This window comes from Pleurodeles waltl, chromosome 1_1 (genome assembly GCF_031143425.1).
Source record: "Pleurodeles waltl isolate 20211129_DDA chromosome 1_1, aPleWal1.hap1.20221129, whole genome shotgun sequence".
NCBI classification, from domain to species: Eukaryota; Metazoa; Chordata; class Amphibia; order Caudata; family Salamandridae; genus Pleurodeles; species Pleurodeles waltl.
In genome coordinates, this window is record NC_090436.1 from 952,287,685 (window position 1) to 952,308,069 (window position 20,385).

At 49.7% G+C, this 20,385-nt stretch overlaps 1 protein-coding gene across 1 annotated transcript in view; it reads left to right on the top strand.

Moving 5' to 3' along the window:
- LOC138289871 (sodium/hydrogen exchanger 9B2-like) overlaps nucleotides 1-20,385 on the top strand; it is a 301,774-nt gene that overhangs the window by 229,958 nt on the left and 51,431 nt on the right. Inside the window, exon 10 of the mRNA XM_069230202.1 lies at nucleotides 12,486-12,594. Within this exon, the coding sequence (XP_069086303.1) occupies nucleotides 12,486-12,594 (109 nt within the window). The remainder of the gene's footprint in view (nucleotides 1-12,485; nucleotides 12,595-20,385) is intronic.

Sequence of the window (20,385 nt, forward strand, 5' to 3'; positions counted from 1 at the left end):
CCAGCGGAGCGGTGCTTGAGACGGCGGTGCCCTGTTCAGCGGTGCTTGACAGGAAGGGCCCAGCGGAGCGGTGCTTGAGACGGCGGTGCCCTGTTCAGCGGTGCTTGACAGGAAGGGCCCAGCGGAGCGGTGCTTGAGAGGAAGGGCCCAGCGGAGCGGTGCTTGAGACGGCGGTGCCCTGTTCAGCGGTGCTTGAGAGGAAGGGCCCAGCGGAGCGGTGCTTGAGAGGAAGGGCCCAGCGGAGCGGTGCTTGAGAGGAAGGGCCCAGCGGAGCGGTGCTTGAGACGGCGGTGCCCTGTTCAGCGGTGCTTGAGAGGAAGGGCCCAGCGGAGCGGTGCTTGAGAGGAAGGGCCCAGCGGAGCGGTGCTTGAGAGGAAGGGCCCAGCGGAGCAGTGCTTGAGACGGCGGTGCCCTGTTCAGTGGTGCTTGAGAGGAAGGGCCCAGCGGAGCGGTGCTTGAGACGGCGGTGCCCTGTTCAGCGGTGCTTGACAGGAAGGGCCCAGCGGAGCGGTGCGTGAGACGGCGGTGCCCTGTTCAGCGGTGCTTGACAGGAAGGGCCCAGCGGAGCGGTGCTTGAGACGGCGGTGCCCTGTTCAGCGGTGCTTGACAGGAAGGGCCCAGCGGAGCGGTGCTTGAGAGGAAGGGCCCAGCGGAGCGGTGCTTGAGACGGTGGTGCCCTGTTCAGCGGTGCTTGAGAGGAAGGGCCCAGCGGAGCGGTGCATGAGACGGCGGTGCCCTGTTCAGCGGTGCTTGAGAGGAAGGGCCCAGCGGAGCGGTGCTTGAGACGGCGGTGCCCTGTTCAGCGGTGCTTGACAGGAAGGGCCCAGCGGAGCGGTGCTTGAGACGGCGGTGCCCTGTTCAGCGGTGCTTGACAAGAAGGGCCCAGCGGAGCGGTGCTTGAGACGGCGGTGCCCTGTTCAGCGGTGCTTGAGAGGAAGGGCCCAGCGGAGCGGTGCTTGAGAGGAAGGGCCCAGCGGAGCGGTGCTTGAGACGGCGGTGCCCTGTTCAGCGGTGCTTGACAGGAAGGGCCCAGCGGAGCGGTGCTTGAGATGGCGGTGCCCTGTTCAGCGGTGCTCTTCTGCACGGCGGGCCCTGTTCAGCGGTGCTCTTCTGCACGGCGGGGCCCTGTTCAGCGGTGCACTTCTGCATGGCGGGGCCCTGTTCAGCGCTGTTCTTCTGCACGGCGGGCCCTGTTCAGCGGTGCTCTTCTGCACGGCGGGGCCCTGTTCAGCGGTGCTCTTCTGCACGGCGGGCCGTGTTCAGCGGTGCTCTTCTGCACGGTTAATCCAAGGGAGCCAGACCTGGCCTCCCTGCTCAGTCGCCCTCCGACCGTGCAGTTGCTGGACCCTTCGGTGACGGAGTCCTGGCCCTTTGGGTGTCCTCCCTTACACCCGGGATGGGGCTAGTGGGGCCCTCCTGCTCCGCGCTCCTGCTGGCTGACTTCTCCGCCCTGCTGCCCTTTCACTCCTTAGATGAAGGTCTCTGGGCCTTGCCTCCCCTGGATGTTGTGGCAGGTGAAGTGGCAGCACTTTGGTCCTTGGGGGCAGCCGTGTCAGTCTTCTCACGGAGGCCCTTGAGTTTCCGTGTCCTCTTGCCAGGGGGGGGGCTGGCTGTCCCCTTGCTGCTGACAGATGTGTCACTGCTGCCAAAGTGTGGACTCCAGAACCCATGCACAACAGTGACACTAGAAGCTGGGCAGGTGGTGGCTGAGGTGCTCTTGGGACTCTTAGCAGATGGAGGGGGTGGGTCAGGTGAGGGAAAGAGGTTCAGATTGGAGAGGTAAAGTTTTTTGGGACCAAGGTAAAGGGTGGGAGTAGTGGTGATGGGAGTGGAGGAAGAGGATGTGGTTGTAGGAGAGTCAGGTGTGCTGTCTTTGGCTGCAGGTGATTGTGACGTAGGCTGTCGTGAGGTGGATGGCTGTTGGGTGGGTGGCTGCCTGCGTTTGTGTGTCATGGAAGAGGGGGTGACAGACACAGTGGGAGAGGACACAGGGGACGTGTAAATGGCAGTGGGGGTGGTGACTGCACGTGTGCGGACTGTACTGGAGGGTGTGCAGGTGATGGAAGTACTGGCTGTTGGTGGTGTGCATGCAGGTGTGAGTGTAGACGTCACAGGGAGGGAGGAGGGAGACGAGGAGGAGGGGGACACAGAGGTGGTAGTGACTGTTGGCATGTCTGCTTCTGTGTGTTGCTTGGGTGAGTGTTTGTGTGTTTTGTGGTGCTTATGTCTGTGTGAGCTTCCCTTGGGTGTTGAGGTGTGTGCAGGCTGGTCTGATGGTGTGGATGGGATAGGCTGAGGAACAGGAGACAGAGACAGGGAGGAGGCAGTTAGAAGAGGGAGACTGGAGACAGGGATAATGGCTGCCGTCAGTGCTGAGGCCAGAGAATTGAACGATCGTTGATGGGCAGCCTGACCCGAATGAATGCCCTCCAGGTATGCATTGCTACGATGCACCTCCCTCTCCACACCCTGGATGGCATTCAAAAGGGTAGACTGCCCAACAATGATGGTCTGTAGGAGGTCAATGACCTCCTCACTGAGGGCAGCAGGGGTAACAGGGGCAGGGCCTGAGGTGCCTGGGGCGAAGGAGATGCCCGCCTTCTTGGGCGACCGGGCACGGAGCGTGGGCTGAGGGGCTGCTGGGAGGGCAGAGCTGGTGCGCTGGGTGGCGGCTGTACCTGTAGAGGCGGGGGCACGGATTTTGCCACCAGCGCTAGGGAGCTCCAATCCGAGGACGTGTCGGTGTCGCTGGTATCACCACGGGTCCCCGTTGTGGAGCTCCCCTCGCCCTCCGTATCACTGGTGCCCTCGGTGTCTGTGCCATGGCCCACCGGGGCCTTGTGAGTCGCAGCTCCCTCCTGCTCCGGTGCCAAATCTCCTCCGCCTGATGATGCTAATTCACACATGGAAAAATAGATAAAGAAAAAGGGTGGGGGGAGAAAAAAAAATAGGTTGAGTGCATGCATTGTCAACACCGTTGTCGGAGAGGACAGACACAGGAGCCTCATGCACTAAGCCGCGCTATCGGGGTACACTACTCAGTACTTGTGACCAGGCCTATAGATCTAGGGTACACAAAAGCGCACATGGGTGATGCTGGAGCATGGATAGCTGTACTTGTCACCCTACAGAGGTGGGGGGAGGGAGTACAGGGCCATGGCTAAAGGAGAGGACTACACTACAGAAAGCGCCCTGGCCTAATGTCACCCACAGCCCTCCTCCCCCACCCAGGCACCTCCACTGCGCGTAAAAATAGCTGAATTAGCTGTTACTCACCCCCTTGTGTCTGCTGTGATGTCCTCACGCGCCCATCCAAATCAGTGTAGGCCACCGCCAGGATCCGGGACATCAGGGGGGTCAGGGTACGACTGGCACCCCTCCTAGGTTGGGAGGCCATCCCCAGCAGTGACTCGGCGGTCTTCCTGGTTCCGCGGCGGATGTCCTCCCACCTCTTGCGGCAGTGGGTGCCCCGTCTGTTGTAGACCCCCAGGGTCCAGACTTCCTTGTCGATGGCACGCCAAATATCGACTTTCTGATGGGCGCTGACCTATTTGACATGTACAGGGTGGGAAAGGAAATATCATCAATTTTCTGCTTGTTAGATGTGATTGGCCCCCCCTCCCCAACCTTGCCATGTGGCACATTCTCTCATCTGTCATGCCTTGCACTCGTCATTCTCTCTCCCCCCCCCAAAATCTTATATCCACCCCACTCAACACATGCATTGCCCATTCGACGTGCACCCTGTGTACTTACCTGTTGGTCTGGAGGACCGTAGAGTAGCGCATACTGGGGGAGGACCCCATCCACTAGTTTCTCCAACTCTTCAGAAGTGAAGGCAGGGGCCCTTTTCCCAGTCGCAGCAGCCATTGTCTCTTCCAGACCGAGGTCACAGCAGCACTTGCAGTATAGGTCCTCTCCTGTGGATGATCAGGTCTCGAGTGATTAAGCAGATAGAAAATGGCGGTCACCTCCGCGGCGGTGCGTACCGCGGCGGTGCGTACCGCGACCGCCTGCGCACATCGTCATTGGCTCATGAAACCCGTAGGGATCATTGTTAACCAATGCGGCTTTGCAAAGCGGTCTTCGACCGCCTACCGCCACGGTGTGCCACGCCAGCGCAGTGACCTCACATCCCATTGTCCCACTTCACAGGTCAGGCAGCCGCCATTTCAAGGGCCCACATGGCTTAATTTCAACTGCGTCACACAGGCCTAGGCCTTGCATTGCCACACATACAAGCATTTCAATACATACATAATTGTGTGCTGTGCAAGCTGTGGTGTACGTACCTGTGAGTTGATTGACTCTGTGCTCCATATTGTCCTTCCTAGGCACCGTCCGCTGGGACTTGCGATGAGAAGGATGAATCCTTGCGTGTACCGCCCGCTGGTGGACCTGTCGACAATGGAAGAACGCCATATTATACTCTGATACCGACTTGACCGAGCCACTATCCATGAACTGTGTGCCCAGCTGGAGCCAGCCCTGATGTCCCCCATCCGCCAACCCACAGGAATTCCCCCTCTAGTGCAGGTTCTGTCTGTCCTCCATTTTTTGGCAAGTGGCTCATTCCAGACAACAGTGGCCATGTCATCTGGAATGTCTCAGGCTATGTTTTCCAAAATTTTGTCCAGAGTGTTGTCTGCCCTGATGAAACTCATGCGGAGCTACATTGTTTTCCCAGAGGAGGGTGATTTGCCTACAGTGAAGGCTGATTTCTATGCCCTTGGACATATCCCCAACATCATTGGTGCCATTGATGGGACCCATGTGGCTTTGGTACCCCCAAAAGACGATGAACAGGTGTACAGAAACAGGAAAAATTACCATTCTATGAATGTGCAGGTGGTCTGTTTGGCTGACCAGTACATCTCCTATCTCAATGCAAAGTTCCTTGGGTCAGTGCATGACGCGTATGTTATGCGTAATAGCAGCATCCCCTATGTGATGGAACAGCTACAGAGACAACGTGTGTGGCTCATAGGTGACTCTGGTTACCCCAACCTGCCGTGGCTACTGACCCCAGTGAGGAATCCCCGGACCAGGGCTGAGGAACGGTACAATGAGGCACATGGGCGTACTAGGAGGATCATAGAAAGGACCTTCGGCCTCCTGAAGGCCAGGTTTAGGTGCCTGCATATGACAGGTGGATCCCTCATGTACTCACCAAAGAAGGTGTGCCATATCATCGTGGCCTTCTGTATGCTGCACAATCAAGCATTGCGATGCCACGTGCCTTTCCTGCAGGAGGATGGTTCAGATGGTGGTGTTGTGGCAGCTGTGGAGCCTGCGGAGAGTGAAGAGGAGGAAGACGAAGAGGACGACACAGACAACAGGGCACTGTCATTCAACAGTATTTTCAGTAGCCCACAGGTAAGAATCACCCACGCCATTTAACATTTACTTAGAGCCCCCTGCATCTCTACTTTCTGTATTTCTCCCCAGTTCTTTTTAACTGAATTTTGATTTTCCCTCCCCTTTTCAGTGCTGTATGACTCAGTGCGTGACTTCTGCTTGGTTTGCCCATGAACTACAGCGTATTGACATTGGTATGTTGTCATCACAAATTGACAGAACATATATTGAACTGTAATGTGTAATACATTTGATAAGAATACAGCATGACTCCAAACTGATTTCTGTGCAATGAGTGATTTATTTTTAGTGCTAGATATTGGTACATGATAGTAAAAAGGTGATGGGTGGGGGTGGAGTAATGTCCATGGCAGAGTCCAGTTCTCAGTCTGACAGGTGCATTGTCCATATGCCTGTGGAAGGATGGAGCAGGGGCAGTTCAAGGTTGGACAGGGTGGCAATGTGGGACAGTGGGATGACTTCAGGGGGTATCTCATGCTGGCGGGGGTCTTGGCATCCTACTCTGTCTTTTTTTTTTATCTCAGGCTCCTCTTGCGGGGTGGTTGTTCTTCAGCAGGAGGTGGGGTTCTGGTGGCCTGTCGTTGTGTGGGGGCCTCCTGTCCACTAGCGCCGGCGGAGGTGGTAGGCTGTTCCTGGTCCTGGCTAGTGACAGGGGCCCTGTGTGGTGCCACATGGTCCCGCAACGTGTCTTCTATCCGGTTGAGGGCCAGGACGATGGTCCCCATTGCGGTCCCGATGTTCCTGAGTTCGTCTCTGAACCCCATGTAGCGTTCCTCCTGCTGTGCCTGGATCTCCGTGAACCTGGCCAGTACCGTCGCCATCGTCTCTTGGGAGTGGTGGTACGCTCCCATGATGGTGGTGAGGGCCTCTTGGAGAGTGGGTTCCCTGGGCCTCTCCTCCCCCCCCTGTCGCACAGCAGCCCTCCGAGTTGCCCTGTTTCCCCGGGCCTCTGTCCCCTGGACGGTGTGCCCACTACCACTGCCCCCAGGTCCCTGTTGTTGTTGGGGTGGTGGGTCAGCCTGGGTGCCCTCTAGTGGCGGACACACTGCTGATTGACCTGTCCTAGAGACAGAGGCATGGGCCCGCTGGGTGGGAGCTGTGCTGGTGTTCCCAGAAGGGGTTGGGTCTGCTGTGGCCTGTGTCTGTGTGTGGGGAACCCACTGCCCAGAGGTCCCCGATGGTCCGGGCTGGTCATCAGGTTCAAGGTCGACAGAGCTGCTGTCATCACTGGGGGCCTGTTCCGGGGGTGGGATGGACATTTCTGGACCCTCCTGACCGGTGTGTTGGCGTTCGGGTCCTGCAGGGGTAAAAGAGTATGGTTATTGGTTGTGTGTGTGCCATGGCGTGCGATTTGTGTGTGCCCTTGTCCCCCAGTGGTGCCATTCCCTTGTGGGAGGATTTGTGAGGGTGGTTTGTGGGGGGGATGGGTATGTGCAGTGGTGATGCTTAGGTGATGGGTGTCCATGGTTTGTGTTGGCATTCAGGGGTTGGTGTTGGGTTGGGTGGGTTGTGCTGGTGAGACATTCTCAGGGAGGATGTGTGATGGGGGATTGGGGGTGAGGGTGGGGGTGTGGGTTGGCATGCTGGTGGGGTGGGGGGGATGAAGTAGTTGAGATTCGACTTACCAGAGTCCATTCCTCCGGCTACTCCAGCTAGGCCCTCAGGATGCAGGATGTTCAAGACCTCTTGCTCCCATGCTGTGAATTCGGGTGGGGTGGGTGGGGGTTCGCCGCCAGTCTTCTGCACAGCGATGTTGTGCCTTGACACCATCGAGTGCACCTTCCCCCGTAGGTCGTTCCAGCGTTTGCGGATGTCCTCCCGATTTCTGGGATGCTGTCCCACCGCGTTGACCCTGTCTACGATCCGCTGCCATAGCTCCGCCTTCCTGGCTATAGTGGTGTGCTGCACCTGTGTGCCGAAGAGCTGGGGTTCTACTCTTATAATTTCCTCCACCATGACCCGGAGTTCTTGGTCCAAAAACCGTGGGTGTCTTTGGGGTGCCATGGGGTGGTGTGGATGAGGTGTGGGGTGGTGTATGTGGTGATGAGTGTGTTGGTGTGTGGTGCTTTGTGCGTATATGTGGTGTGGGTGATGGTGTTGTGTGCCTCTGTGTGATGTAGCTCTCTATTCTATGGTGTGTCTCTCTGTCCTTCATCTCTTTTTGGTTGTAGGGGTTTGTGGGTGAAGTGGGTGTGTGTTTTATATTGTATTAGGTGTGTGGGAGTGGTGTGTGTATGTGTATCAGGTGTGTGTATTTCGAATTGTCCAATGTGGCTGTGTTTTGGTGCTGGGTGTGTTTTTGAGCGCAGCGGTGTGTACCGCCAATGGAATACCGCGTTTGAATGACCGCCGCGTGGATTCGTGGGTCGTAATGCCATGGGCGTATTTCTGTTGGCGTAGTGGTGGAGGTTTGGTCATCTCCAGTTTACCACTGGCCTCTGATGTGGCGGACTGCAGTGGAGGTCGGATTTTTGGAGGTTTGGCAGTTGTGGGTCAGAATGACCTTGGCGGCTTACCGCGGCCGTGGCGGTATTATGGCGGTCTTCTGACCGGCGGTAAGCGCTTTTTACCGCCGAGGTCAGAATGACCCCCATAATGTCTAATGTCATGTCAAAGCCAATAGGCAGCTGAACTGAATACAAAATGTAATGGCTAATGCCATGTCAAAACCAATAGGCGGCTAAACTGAATACAGAATGTAATGGCTAACTCCATGTTAAAGCCAATAGGCAGCTAAACTGAACAAAACATATAATGTGCTACTGGTGAACATTAAGCAACTAATATGCGCAGTGGTGAAACACAAAGTCATTGGTCACACACAATTAATAGCATCACACATCCATAGGCAGCACATATCACCACCCGTTTCTACCCATGAAGGTGCGTACATTCAGACAGTTAGGCGTTTTGGGTCTCTTTTCGTCTTGTTGCAAGATGAACTCGTGGAGGCAATTGCAGGGAATGAATCATGGCATTTGGCAATTAGATTACATTTTGTATTCACAACATTAACAGCCAGTGAGGATCATTGAACAAACATGCAGTCTTTGTTACCCTTAACTGAGAAACCTCACTGAAGGATGTAGGATGAAAATCCTTGTAACCTATGAATCCTTAAAACTTGTAGTGGCTAGGTATCAGACTGTGCATTAGGGTGAAGAGTACCCGGAAGTTCGGTATCAATATCCGTGAACACTGGACATAAAAAATAAAGTGCTTTAGCCTTTTAGTGATTTAAGTTTTCTTCATTTGTTGAATTTCCCAGAAACAAACAAACCTGGTAACATAAATGTGAAAAGTACTTGAACAGAAAGTACTGAACTTATATTAATGGGCTAAGCCCAGTTTACATATTACTCTAGAACTCTTTTCTTCGGTTTTTAGGGTCGAGCCTGCGTTGCATGCGCTCGCGCATGCGTATCGCAGCAAGACTCTTTTGTATTTAGAAAAGGGCTCGGAGCCCTGTCAACTTCACGTCAGTGTTTGTTATTGGTTGGTAGGCTTGCCTAATAAAATCTGCTTGCTTTCATTAGTCGACGGCACGCATATGTCATGCCTTTTCCGGTGGCTAGCCCTCCTCGAGCGCAGCGACCAAGTACAGAAAACATTCGAGGCTCGCTGTTTTCCATCGGGCTCGTGGACTTTTTTTTCTCTAATTTACGAGCCCGATCTCGCTTGGCAGAAGTCGAGCGCTTTACATACTTGATTTCACTTTTTCGGGTTATGTACATAAATGCACTTTTGCCCGATAGGTGAAAAGTCGGGTTAGGAGTTTACAACGCGATCAGCTCTAACATGAGCAAACGCGAGACCCGTTGCATTGTAAATGCTTGTTCTTTTTTGTGGGTGTAAGTAAGTACAAAGAAATAAACACCTAGGACCCTGATCACAAGTGTGGCTGTCTTACCACCGCGGTCCCAGCGGTAAAGACCGGTGCATTACAAGTACGGCGGATTGGCCGAAGCCAAATCAGCACAACACCACCCGGCCTGCCAGTGCAGTCGCACCGACGTGGCCGGTGGTGAGCGCCTCTGGGCCGGCGGCAGGCCTCAGACTGCCAGCTGTATTAGGAGGCAGCATACCGCCAGGCTTTTTGCGGCAGTCGCCCACCACGAAAAGCCTGGCGGTAACGCACCTGCTGATAGGAATCCCCATTCCTGTCACCGGCACACGCACCTGCACACCTCCACACACCTTCATGCACCCCCAGCACATCCACACACCTCCATGCACCCTCCACACATGTCCACACAACTCCATGCACCCCCCCACCCCCCCACTCATACTCACACATCCATGCATGCACCCCCACTTATCCGCATGCATGCACCCCCCACTCATCTGCACGCATGCAGACACATACACCCTCCACGAACACACACATACACTCACTCATGCACACCCATTCCGCTACACATACATGCACACATATGCACCCAACACTCCCCATCCCCCTTTTCGGACAGTCCACATACCTTTTTTGGCGAGGTGGTCGTCCAGGAGGGGATGGGTCCTCGTGTCTGCACCACAATACGATGTGTATTACGGCGGGCAGAGTCCTGTTGGCGTGGCAGTGGAACTTCCTCTCTTCCTCCGTCAGCCAGGTCGATGGGTTTGGATTTCCACCCGTAAACCGGTGGAAATCCAAAGCAACTCCAAATATGGCGGTTTGTTGGCGGTAGCGGCTTCGGCGGTCTTCCAAAAAGACTGCCAAAGTCGTAATGAGGGTGCTAGTCTCTTTTGTTTATTTTAAAACAAGAGTTCAGACTCAATTTAAATAATAGAGATCTGAAACTCAAGTATATCATCCAAGTGTTTGGATCCAGGCAGCGGACTTGCAGGTTAAATTAATGAGGTGGTTACTATCCTCTTTACGGGATTTCGAGGGGCTATTTCGAGTATGACCATGAGCAAGCTGTTCTGAACCTTTTGTGAAATTGAAGTCAGTAATGTTCATTTGATCTTTACCATTTCTGATGTACTCACTACACAGCCGCAGTGGATTACATAATTTGCATTGATAAATAATTTATTGGGTTACAATCGTAGAATTCGATACAGTTTCTTTCCAATAGAAGCATTTTGTCTGAGGCACTGGATAAAATTAAAAATGGATTCATTATTTTCTGAATATATCCTTAAATAAATATAGGCTGAGCCTTATAGTTTTAATGAGATAATGGTACGCCAAAGTCTTATTAAGGGACAACATGATAAACCCATAGAGCTAGAGGGAAAAAATAAAAGCACCCACCACAAGACAGTAATCAACACAGATAAACATATTGCAGTCCACTAGTCATATAAATCTAGAAAGTCCTTCCACAGAGAAGTTTGGCATTTTCATTCAGCAGTCCTCAGTCTTAGAGCAAAAGGAACATTTGCTATCATTAGACCTACCTGAATGAACAACATTTTACGTCTCTGTCATTTTTGTTGCCAGGTTGATTTGTCTTTAATCTTCTTCATTTGCTTGTTTTGGTATATGCTCCTTCAGCGTAGAGGGTGCAAATTCCAAAAGTTCAACTGGAAAAGTGTCTTTATCACTGTGCCACTGCTATATTTCACTAGTGATACCTAAGTAGGTCAAAACCAGTCAGGCATCGCATGTACTCCCTTCTGAAGGGGACCCGGTCTGGCAATTTGCGATGGACTGTTCCTGTTGGAGCAGGACCAAGGCTGATTTGCATATGGCAGGTGCCTTTCTAGAGTTCCTTACTGGGTAAAAGTCAATACACTGGAATACTGTACAAACACTCACCAGTGGCTTAAATTAATTTAAGCATTCCTTAGATCACCCTGTTTGTTGTTGGAAACACCCAAAGTACAATGGATATGACCATATGTGGGTTTTGCGATCTTTGCCATAGGAACCAAGCTATGCCTCACTGATTAATCCTGTTTAGGCTGAAAATGGCTTTGATTGTTTGTGTACACGTCCTAAGAGGACTCAGTTGGGCAGTTTGGTCTGGACCATTTCTAATGAAACAGGACTAAGACTGATTTGCATGTGGCAGGTCCCTTTCTAGAGTGGCGTATTGGGTGAAAATGATGGACTGAATTGTGGCCCCAAGCAATTGCAAGTTGTTTGGATTAATTTAAGGATTCCTTCCACCACCTCATTGTTTGTTGCTCTAGATGCCCAAAGTGCAATGGACATGCCTAGACATAGGTCCTGAGCTTACCATATCAAGGGTTCATGCTATATCACATTGACAATCCCTAAATAGTCGTAAACCGGTCTGGGGTTGCTTGGGGGGCCCTGGCTGTGAAGTTTGTGCTGGACAGTTCTATTGTAGCTGTACTAAGACTGATTAACATGTGGCGGGTCTCTGTCTAAAGTTGGTCACTGGATAAATGTCAATAGACTAGCGTACAGCCCAAACATTTGCTAGTGGCTTACATTAATTCAAGCATTCTATTGTTCATCCTGTTTGTTGATTAGTACAGTGGGTATGACGAGAAGTGGGTTGCATGCTCTATCACAGAACACAAGCTATACCTCATTGATTAAGTTTGTTGAGGCCAAAAAAGACTTAGATTGCTTGTGTTCATGTCTGAAGAGGAACCATCTTGGCAGCTCAGGTTAGACCATTCCTAATGGAGCAGGACCAGGGCTGATTTGCATATGTCAGGTCTGTTTCTATAATGGCATATTCAGTGAAAATGATGGACTGGAATGTGTCCCCAAACATGCACAAGTGGTTTAGATTAATTCAAGCATTTCTTCAGTTACCTTGTTGTTTGCTGCACTAGATGCTAAAAGTGCAACAGGTATGCCCAGACATGGGCCCTCTGCATACAGTGCCAGACGACTCAAGCTATAGAACACTGAAAATCCCTAAATAGTCCAAAGTCTGGGCTTGCTTGATTTTCCATGTGGATGTAGGAACCCTCGACTTGAAGTTTGTCACCTGTGGCTGTGATTAAGCTGTCCTTCCATCACCTTGAGGTTTGTTGAAGGATTTGGGAGGCAGCACAGCAATATAAATTAAGATAGAAATACAATAGTGATGAGAATAAATCATATGTTGATAGTGATCAACCAAATTCAACAGTGTTTGTATAAATATTAATAGATTGTTTTATTTTCTTTCTTACAGGCTGAGGTGGAAGACATTGTTGCAGTTGCGTGGGATATTTTTCAGCCCCTGCTTTTTGGTTTGATTGGTGCAGAGATATCTGTTACAGCTCTGAGGCCTGACACTGTGGGTAAGACATATCTGGAAAGGCAAATACAGCAAATTGTATCTTAAATCCACAACTAAATCTGTGACTTACCACACCCCATGGATAAAGGCATACAGCTGAAGTTACGGTGATTGTTTAGGAGTACGGGTTACTCTAGGTCCTGAACAAGGATTAACCTCTTTTTCTAGTTAACACTAATATATGTGGTATCCTAAAAGTCGTCTCCCCTGTGTTTGGTAGCTAAGCAACATTTTCAGTGTGTTCTCATTTTAGTGCTGCTCACCATGCATTTTTGTGCAGTGCATTTTCCGTTCCTTTCCTAGTCTTTTGAATGTTCAACATTGTCTGGGCTGGTGAAATAATTTGACAGTTCTCTTTCTGGACCTCCAGTACAAAGCATTGTATAAACCTAACAGTTCGATGGCATGTGTGGCATTCTGCCATCTAGCGTTGGGTACAGGGTGTTGCAAGTTGTTTTTCTTCGAGGAAGAATTTTTCCGAGTCACAGAATCGAGTGACTCTTCCTTCTCGGTGATACTGAGCATGGTCATCAACTCCTTTGTTAGATTGTTTTCTCTCCGCTGTCGGGTTCCAACATGTGTGTCTTCGCTCCATCTTTTGACTCACTTCGGTTCGAAATTGTCCCTTCCGTCTTCTCTTTATCAACGGTATTGTTTCTCGATCACGTATTTCTACCTTCGTGTTCATCTCCACTCCTTGGTCTGGGCACTGACCGCGCGCCCTCTGGGGCGACCTTGACTGTTTCGGGCCTAACTCACCACGCGGCACCAAAGATTATGCTGCGCTGATGGAACGTACGCTGTTTCGTTTCTATCTTCGGTCCACACACAAAATTCCCCCCCCCTCCCCCCACCACAATCAACATCTGGTGTGTAACTTGTGCCTCTCTCCAGAACACCAGGAAGCTACCTGCAACGTCTGTAGTTCCTTCCGGTCAAAGAAGACCCTTTAGGTTTAAAGAGTTCGTCAGTTGGAGATGGCGCACAAGACTCCAAATAACCCTCCAGGCATCTTTGGGGAGGAACACGCCCACCGAGAGCCCAGGAGGAGCCATAACAAGAGGAGGCCTTTTTTGATCCAGGACTCCAACTCTGATGTGCAGTCAGACATTGAAAGCCACAAGGTGACACCTGCACAGCCTGTGAGTACCCTGGCCCCTCCTGACCAATAGCCAAGACCAAGACAATGTCTTCAGGGTCGACCTCCAGCACCTTGGTCCAAGACATCTTTGCCCACTTGGTCCGAACTTTGGCTCTGAGTACTTCCGCTTTGAGCTGACCAGCTTCCTCCTCTGCTTCGGTGGCAACAAAAAGACACCAACCGAAAACTCTGGCAACAAAGAAGCAACACCTTTGGAGCAGAAAGACTCCAGTCAAATCTTCAGCTACGCCATCACCTATTGAAGCTATTTTGGAGAAGATAGACGGTCAACAGCACCTCCTCCATAACCAGGAAGGTACAGGACGCATTATTGCTTCCGCACCTGTTATGTTAAAGAGGAAACTTTCCTTCCAAGAGGCTTTAGACACTTCTTCATCTACAAAGAAGGCTACCAGCACACCTCACAGGCCTTCTCCTCCAACTCGTCCTCCTGATCCACCTACTCTGCCTCCTCCCTGCTTCTCCTCCACATCCCTCCCCTCCTCATTCATCTGCCTCACATACTGCAGGAGATCAGACACCTCAGGATTCCCCCGTATATACTGGGGAAGATTTGAGTGGGACACAGCAGGACAGAGATCCTGAGACAAATATTACCCTGATCCCATGTTAAGTAATTACCCAGATATGTACCCTGCACAACAACTCTCTCCATCAGAGGATAGTACATCCCACCAGCAGGTTGTAGCTCGGGCAGTTGCCTTTCATAATGTTGAGCTGCACAGGGACCCCCATCGAGCAGGACTTCCTTTTCGCTACCCTTACATCCACAAATAGGGATATCCAGTTTCTCCCCCTGCTCCCTGGCATGCTTCATCACGCAGACAAAAATTTTTAAGAATGTGGGGATATACGAAATTTAAACCTGCTTCCTCTGACGCGCTATACATCAGATCCCAGGTCCCTCCAGATTCTATAGTGGCCACCACTGCATGAAAAAGGGCCATTAGTCAGGCCACAGGGGACTTTCCTCCTCCAGGCAAGGAGAGTAAAAAGCTGGTTGCTGCCAGCAAAAGGGTGGCTGCACAGGGAGCCAATCATTGACATGTCACGAACCAAGGCCCTGCTAGCCAGTTACGGCTGGGATGAAATGGAGGAGCTCCTCCAATTTCTCCCAGATGAGCACTTCAAAAGAGGGCAACTCCATCTGCTGTGCCCTAGATGCTGCAGACACAGCTGCATGTGGTATTAACACTAGTGATTTGATTTATTAAGGAGGCACACATGGCTTTGATTCTCTGGGTTCAAACCAGAAGTCTAGGAGGCAGTGCTTAATATGCCCTTCAGTAAGGAACATCTTTTCGACCCTCAAGTGGACTCCACCCTTGAGAAGCTGAAAAAAGATACGGACACCACAAAAGCCATGGGTTCTCTTCAGTCCCCCTCACAAAGGACCACTTTTTGTTATCCCACATTCAGGAGTGGTTACAAATCTGCCTAATTCCCTGCCCAGACAGCCTTCAGCCTCATATTCAGGGGAGGCTATGAAACCAATAACAACCAAGGAAGAGGTAAGAGCACTGCCACCGAGGCTCTACTTCCACTGCAAAGCAGTGACTACCTCTGTCTTCCCCTGCCCACTCCACACCTGTCGGAGGACGACTTGAACATTTTCATCCAGAATGGGTCAACATCACCACAGACCAATGGGTCCTTCCTGTTATCCAACATGGTTATTGTCTGGAACTCATTAGCATTCCTCCAAACATTCCCCTTCGCACTCAGAGACAATCTCACGAGCACCTCACACTTCTCAAACATTAGGTTCAGTCGCTTCTTCTCAAAGGGGCCATCAAGCCTGTCCCCTTACAATAACACGGACAAGACGCTCTCTCTCAGGCCTATTCTGGACCTCAGACCATTAAACTACTACATTCAAGCAGAACACAACACATCAAATAGTTACTCTTCAAGATGTTATTCCGCTTCTACAAAAAGTCGACTTTATGACAGCCCTAGATCTCAAAGACTCCTACCTCCATGTTCCCACCCGCCCTGCGCACCGAAGATACCTAAGATTTATGATTGCAGGCAAACATTACCAGTTCAAAGTCCTGCCTTTTGGAGTCACAACTGCACCCAGAGTCTTCACAAAGTGCTTAGAAGTAGTTGCTGCACATCTCAGAAGACAAAACATACATGTGTTCCCTTACCTAGATGACTGGCTTATTAAAGCCACCCCAGTGCCAATGCCATACTCAGATGACAGTGGACCTGCTTCACACTCTGGGATTCATAATCATCTTTGTCAAATCCCTTCTACATCCTCTTCCGATACAGCCCTATCTAAGAGCTGTTCTCAATGCAGAGTTGGGGTTAGCATACCCCAACCCGGTCTGCATTCAGAGATTTCAGTCTCTACTCCCCCAGTTTCAGGAAAATCATACGTAGACATTCTGGACTATTATGCACTTGTTAGGGATGATTGTGTCCTGCATTGCCATTGTTCCACATGCCAGACTCCACATGCATCCCCTACAGCAGTATTTGTCTCATTAGTGGTTTCAGTCACAGGGTCACCTGGAAGATCTAGTGTTGTTTGACCTCGTCACGCTCTCTGCAATGGTGGAACACCACCAACCTGTTAAAAGGTCAGCCTTTTCTAGAACCTGTGCCTCAGGTCATTCTGACCCCAGACGCATCACTGACAAAGTTGGGGCACTCACCTTCAAGACCTCAAAGTACAGGGCCTCTGGTATCTCAGTCACCAATCCCTGCATATCAGTTACCTCGAGCTTCAGGCACTGTTTCTAGTCCGGAAAGCATATCTTCATCAACTGTCTCGCAAGGTTGTCTTAGTCCGCACGGACAACATGACAGCATGACTACCTACAGAAACAAGGAGGGACATGGTTGTCCCAATTGTCACAACTCTCTCAGACAATATGGAAGTGAGTTCTCCGCCACCACATTCACCTGGTGGCAGAGTATCTCCCAGGAGTGAAAAAAGACTTTGCAGACCTGCTCAGCAGGATGCAGCAACAAATCCTTGAATGGGAATGCCACCCACAAGTCCTATAAAAATAGTTCTTAAAGTGGGGAACTCCTTAGATAGACCTTTTTGCCACAGCAGAGAATGCTAAATGCCCAAGATTTACCTCCAGATACCCACATCCTCTATCCAAGGACAATGCTTTAAGGATTAACTGGTCAGGGATATTAGTTTACGCTTTTCCACCTCTTCCTCTCATTTCATTTCTGGTTTGGAGGATCAGCCGGACATCTCTCACCATGATCCTTGTAGATTCCACTTGGGTGCATCATCCATGGTTCAACACACTTCTGGACCTCTCAGTAGTTCCCCACAGGAAGCTCCCTAATGCGCCGGTCCTTCTCATTCAAAATCAAGGACAGATCAGATATCCATACCCCAAGTCACTCAACCTTGTGATATGGCTCCTGAAATCAAAGAGTTTGGTTACTTAAAATTGCCTGCGGAATGTCGAACATTGTCAGGGAAGTTCGTAGACCCAAAACTAGAGCATGGTAAGCTGCAAAATGGAAGTGTTTTGTATGCTACTGCCAATCCAAATGTATTAATCCCATTAAAGCTACAGTCCGAGACATTGTTTTTTATTTGCTCCATTTATAGAAAGCAAATTTAGAGTACACTTCTATTCATTTACATCTCACAGCTATAGCTGCATATCTATAGAACAGACAACATACTTGTTTCTTCAGAATCCCAGTCAACAAAGCTTTTATAGAAGGCCTTGAAAGGGTTATTCCACCCAGAGTGCATCCTGCACCATCCTGAAACCTCAAACGTGTGCTTACCAAGCTCCTGGGCCCGCCTTTTGAGCCACTTCATTCATTCATGTACTCTTCAGTATCTTTCCTGGAAAGTGCCGTTCTTAGTCGCTGTCACATCACTAAGACGTGTTAGTGAGCTCTAGGCACTAACCTTGGAAGAACCTTTCTTCCAAATCCATGGCGACAAGGTGGTCATTCTCACAAACCCAAAGTTCCTTCCTAAAGTAGTTTCCCAATTCCATATCAACCAATTCATTAAGGGCCAGATGTCTCATGAAGGCCTTTTGCGATTCTAAAATAGCGATTTTTAAGAAATCGCTATTTCCAACTCGCAAAATGCCATGTATCACATTTGCGAATCGGTAATAGCGATTTCTTAAAAATCGCAAATGCTATTACTGAATCGCAAATTGCGATACCAGCCCCATTCGCACCTATGGGCCTGTTGGCCCATATCTGTAATTTTTTTGCATCTCCAAAATTGCGATTTCTTAACCAGAAATCGCAATTTTGGAAATGTAAAACCCCAGGGTGCTGGGGGCCTAGGCCCCCTCTGCTGCACCCCAAAACATTTTTGGGGACATGTAAGGTGCACACATGCCAAAAGGGCATGTGTGCTTTACATGTACATTTTAAATGCATTTTCAAATTTTGCACATGGTTACCACCAGGTTCAACCTGGTGGTAAAGAGCGATTCCTAAATGCCCAAATCGCATTTCAGAATGGCTTCATACATGTGCTAAGAAATTGCAAATAAGGAATCCTTATTTGCGATTTCTTATTTAGAGAGTCGCAATTTGTGACTCTCTAAACAGGGTCTCAAAAATTGTGTTCAGAATGTCTTTCATACATTCTGAACTGGCTTTTTGCATTCGCAAACGGGCATTCGCACCGTTTGCGAATGCAAAAAACCTTGATACATCTGGCCCTAAGCTACCAGTCTTCTTTCCGCAGCCTGACTCTGTTGCAGAAAGAAAACACTTCAGATGTTAAACGAGCACTTATGTTTTATATTGAGAGAACCAAAGACTTTAGGAAAACCAGACAGCTCTTTGTAATTCTTTCACTGCCTCACAAAGGCAGCCCAATATCTAAAAACAGCTTAGCTAGATGGATAATAAAGTGTATACTAACTCCAATGCTAAAGCAAAGACACTTATCTGTTACTCCTAGAGCTCATTCTACTAGTGAAAAAGGAGCCACTATGGCTTACCTGTGAAACATACCTATAGCTCACGTTTACATTTACAAAGCATTATTGTGTGGATGTACTAGCACGTGAGCAAGCCAATGTAGGTCAAGCTATGCTACAAAGACTTTTCCAGTCAACTGCAAGTCCCACAGGCTGGCCACCGCTTTTATGAAGGGACTGCTTTAAAGTCTATGCAGAGCATTTGTATCTACAGACACACTAGCCATCCAACCCAAAATGTTACTTACCCAGTAAGCATCTCTTTGTGGCATGTAATGATGTAGATTCACATGCATCCTCCACCCACCCCAGACGCTTCTTGACCATTCCAGTTACTATATATTTGTATATACTTGTACATATGTATTTACATTTGCATGGACATCTCTTTCTCTATACACTCCTTTTCTCACCTGCCTGCGGGAAAACAATCTAAAAAGGAGTCAATGCCCATGCAGAGTATCACCCAATGGAGGATTCACTTGATCCTGTGACTCGGAAAAATGCTTCTTTGAAGAAAAACAACCTGCAATGCTCCGGACCCAACACTATATGGGAGGAGTATGCAGAACATGTGAATCTACAGCACTACATTCCAGAAGCAGATACTTACTGAGTAAGTAACATTTTCCATTTGTAGAATGCTGCTGCCTTCTTGTCCATGTGATGTTTGTTCCTACAGTGTTAGGTGTTTTGCACAGGATTCCTGTACAAGGTGGTGTTTTTTGTGGAACCACTTTGGATTCAAGTGAATATGTGTTTATTTGGTAGAAAGTGTGTCTGAGCCTCAGACAGACCTTTACAAAAGGCTTAATTTGAACTTCTCTTAAAACTAAGATTTGGCTAATGGTTGACTTTGGCAGACATAGCCCTACTGAAGGGAAATGTTGTTGCTTCAAGATTTGGCCGTACTGTTTAAGGGTTTCCCATTTGGAAGATCCTACATTGAAACTGTAATGTATCATCTTTAAGGCCACTAAGGATAACATTGAACTTAATTTCTGAAACATGTATGGGCCTGGTGGATATCTTTAGGGGTACAGAACAACCCCTGGCCAGGGTCTGAAGTGATCTTAGGAGAGCAGTCACTGGCTTGATAAAAGACAGTTGTGGAATGCTGCTGTAGATGCATTGTGCACTTCTGTGGAATGCTGCTGTAGATGCATTGTGCACTTCTGTAGGGATGACTGACACATGCATGGCCACTGTTGGGTCACTGTTGCTCTGACATATCTCAGACTGGGGCACTTCACACCCTCTACAAACTCAGAGATAAAGAAATAAGAGGGAAGTCCACTCCTAGTGAAATAGTGGTAGTAGTGAAATGCAGCTGTGGATGCATTGTGCCCCGTGTAGGAATGGCTGAGACATGCATGACCATTTTTTGGGTCACTGTTGCCATGATAGATCTCCGACTAGGAGCTCTATACGTACTCTGTGAACTATGAACTGAAGAAATAAAACGTTTGTCCACCCATACTACCTCCTATTTAGGATAGGTTAACAGAGTTGATGGGGGCATTCTACACCTCAGCTCTTGGAAGAAAGTCTCAAAACAATCCTGAACACTGTCCACCTTTGGTTTTGAGTGACTGTCTTTTCTTCTACACCCTCCCTTGCCATCATTCAGTATTCCCCACCATCTTGCCTGCTTCAGGTGAAGAATGTTCTCACTCAGCAGCAC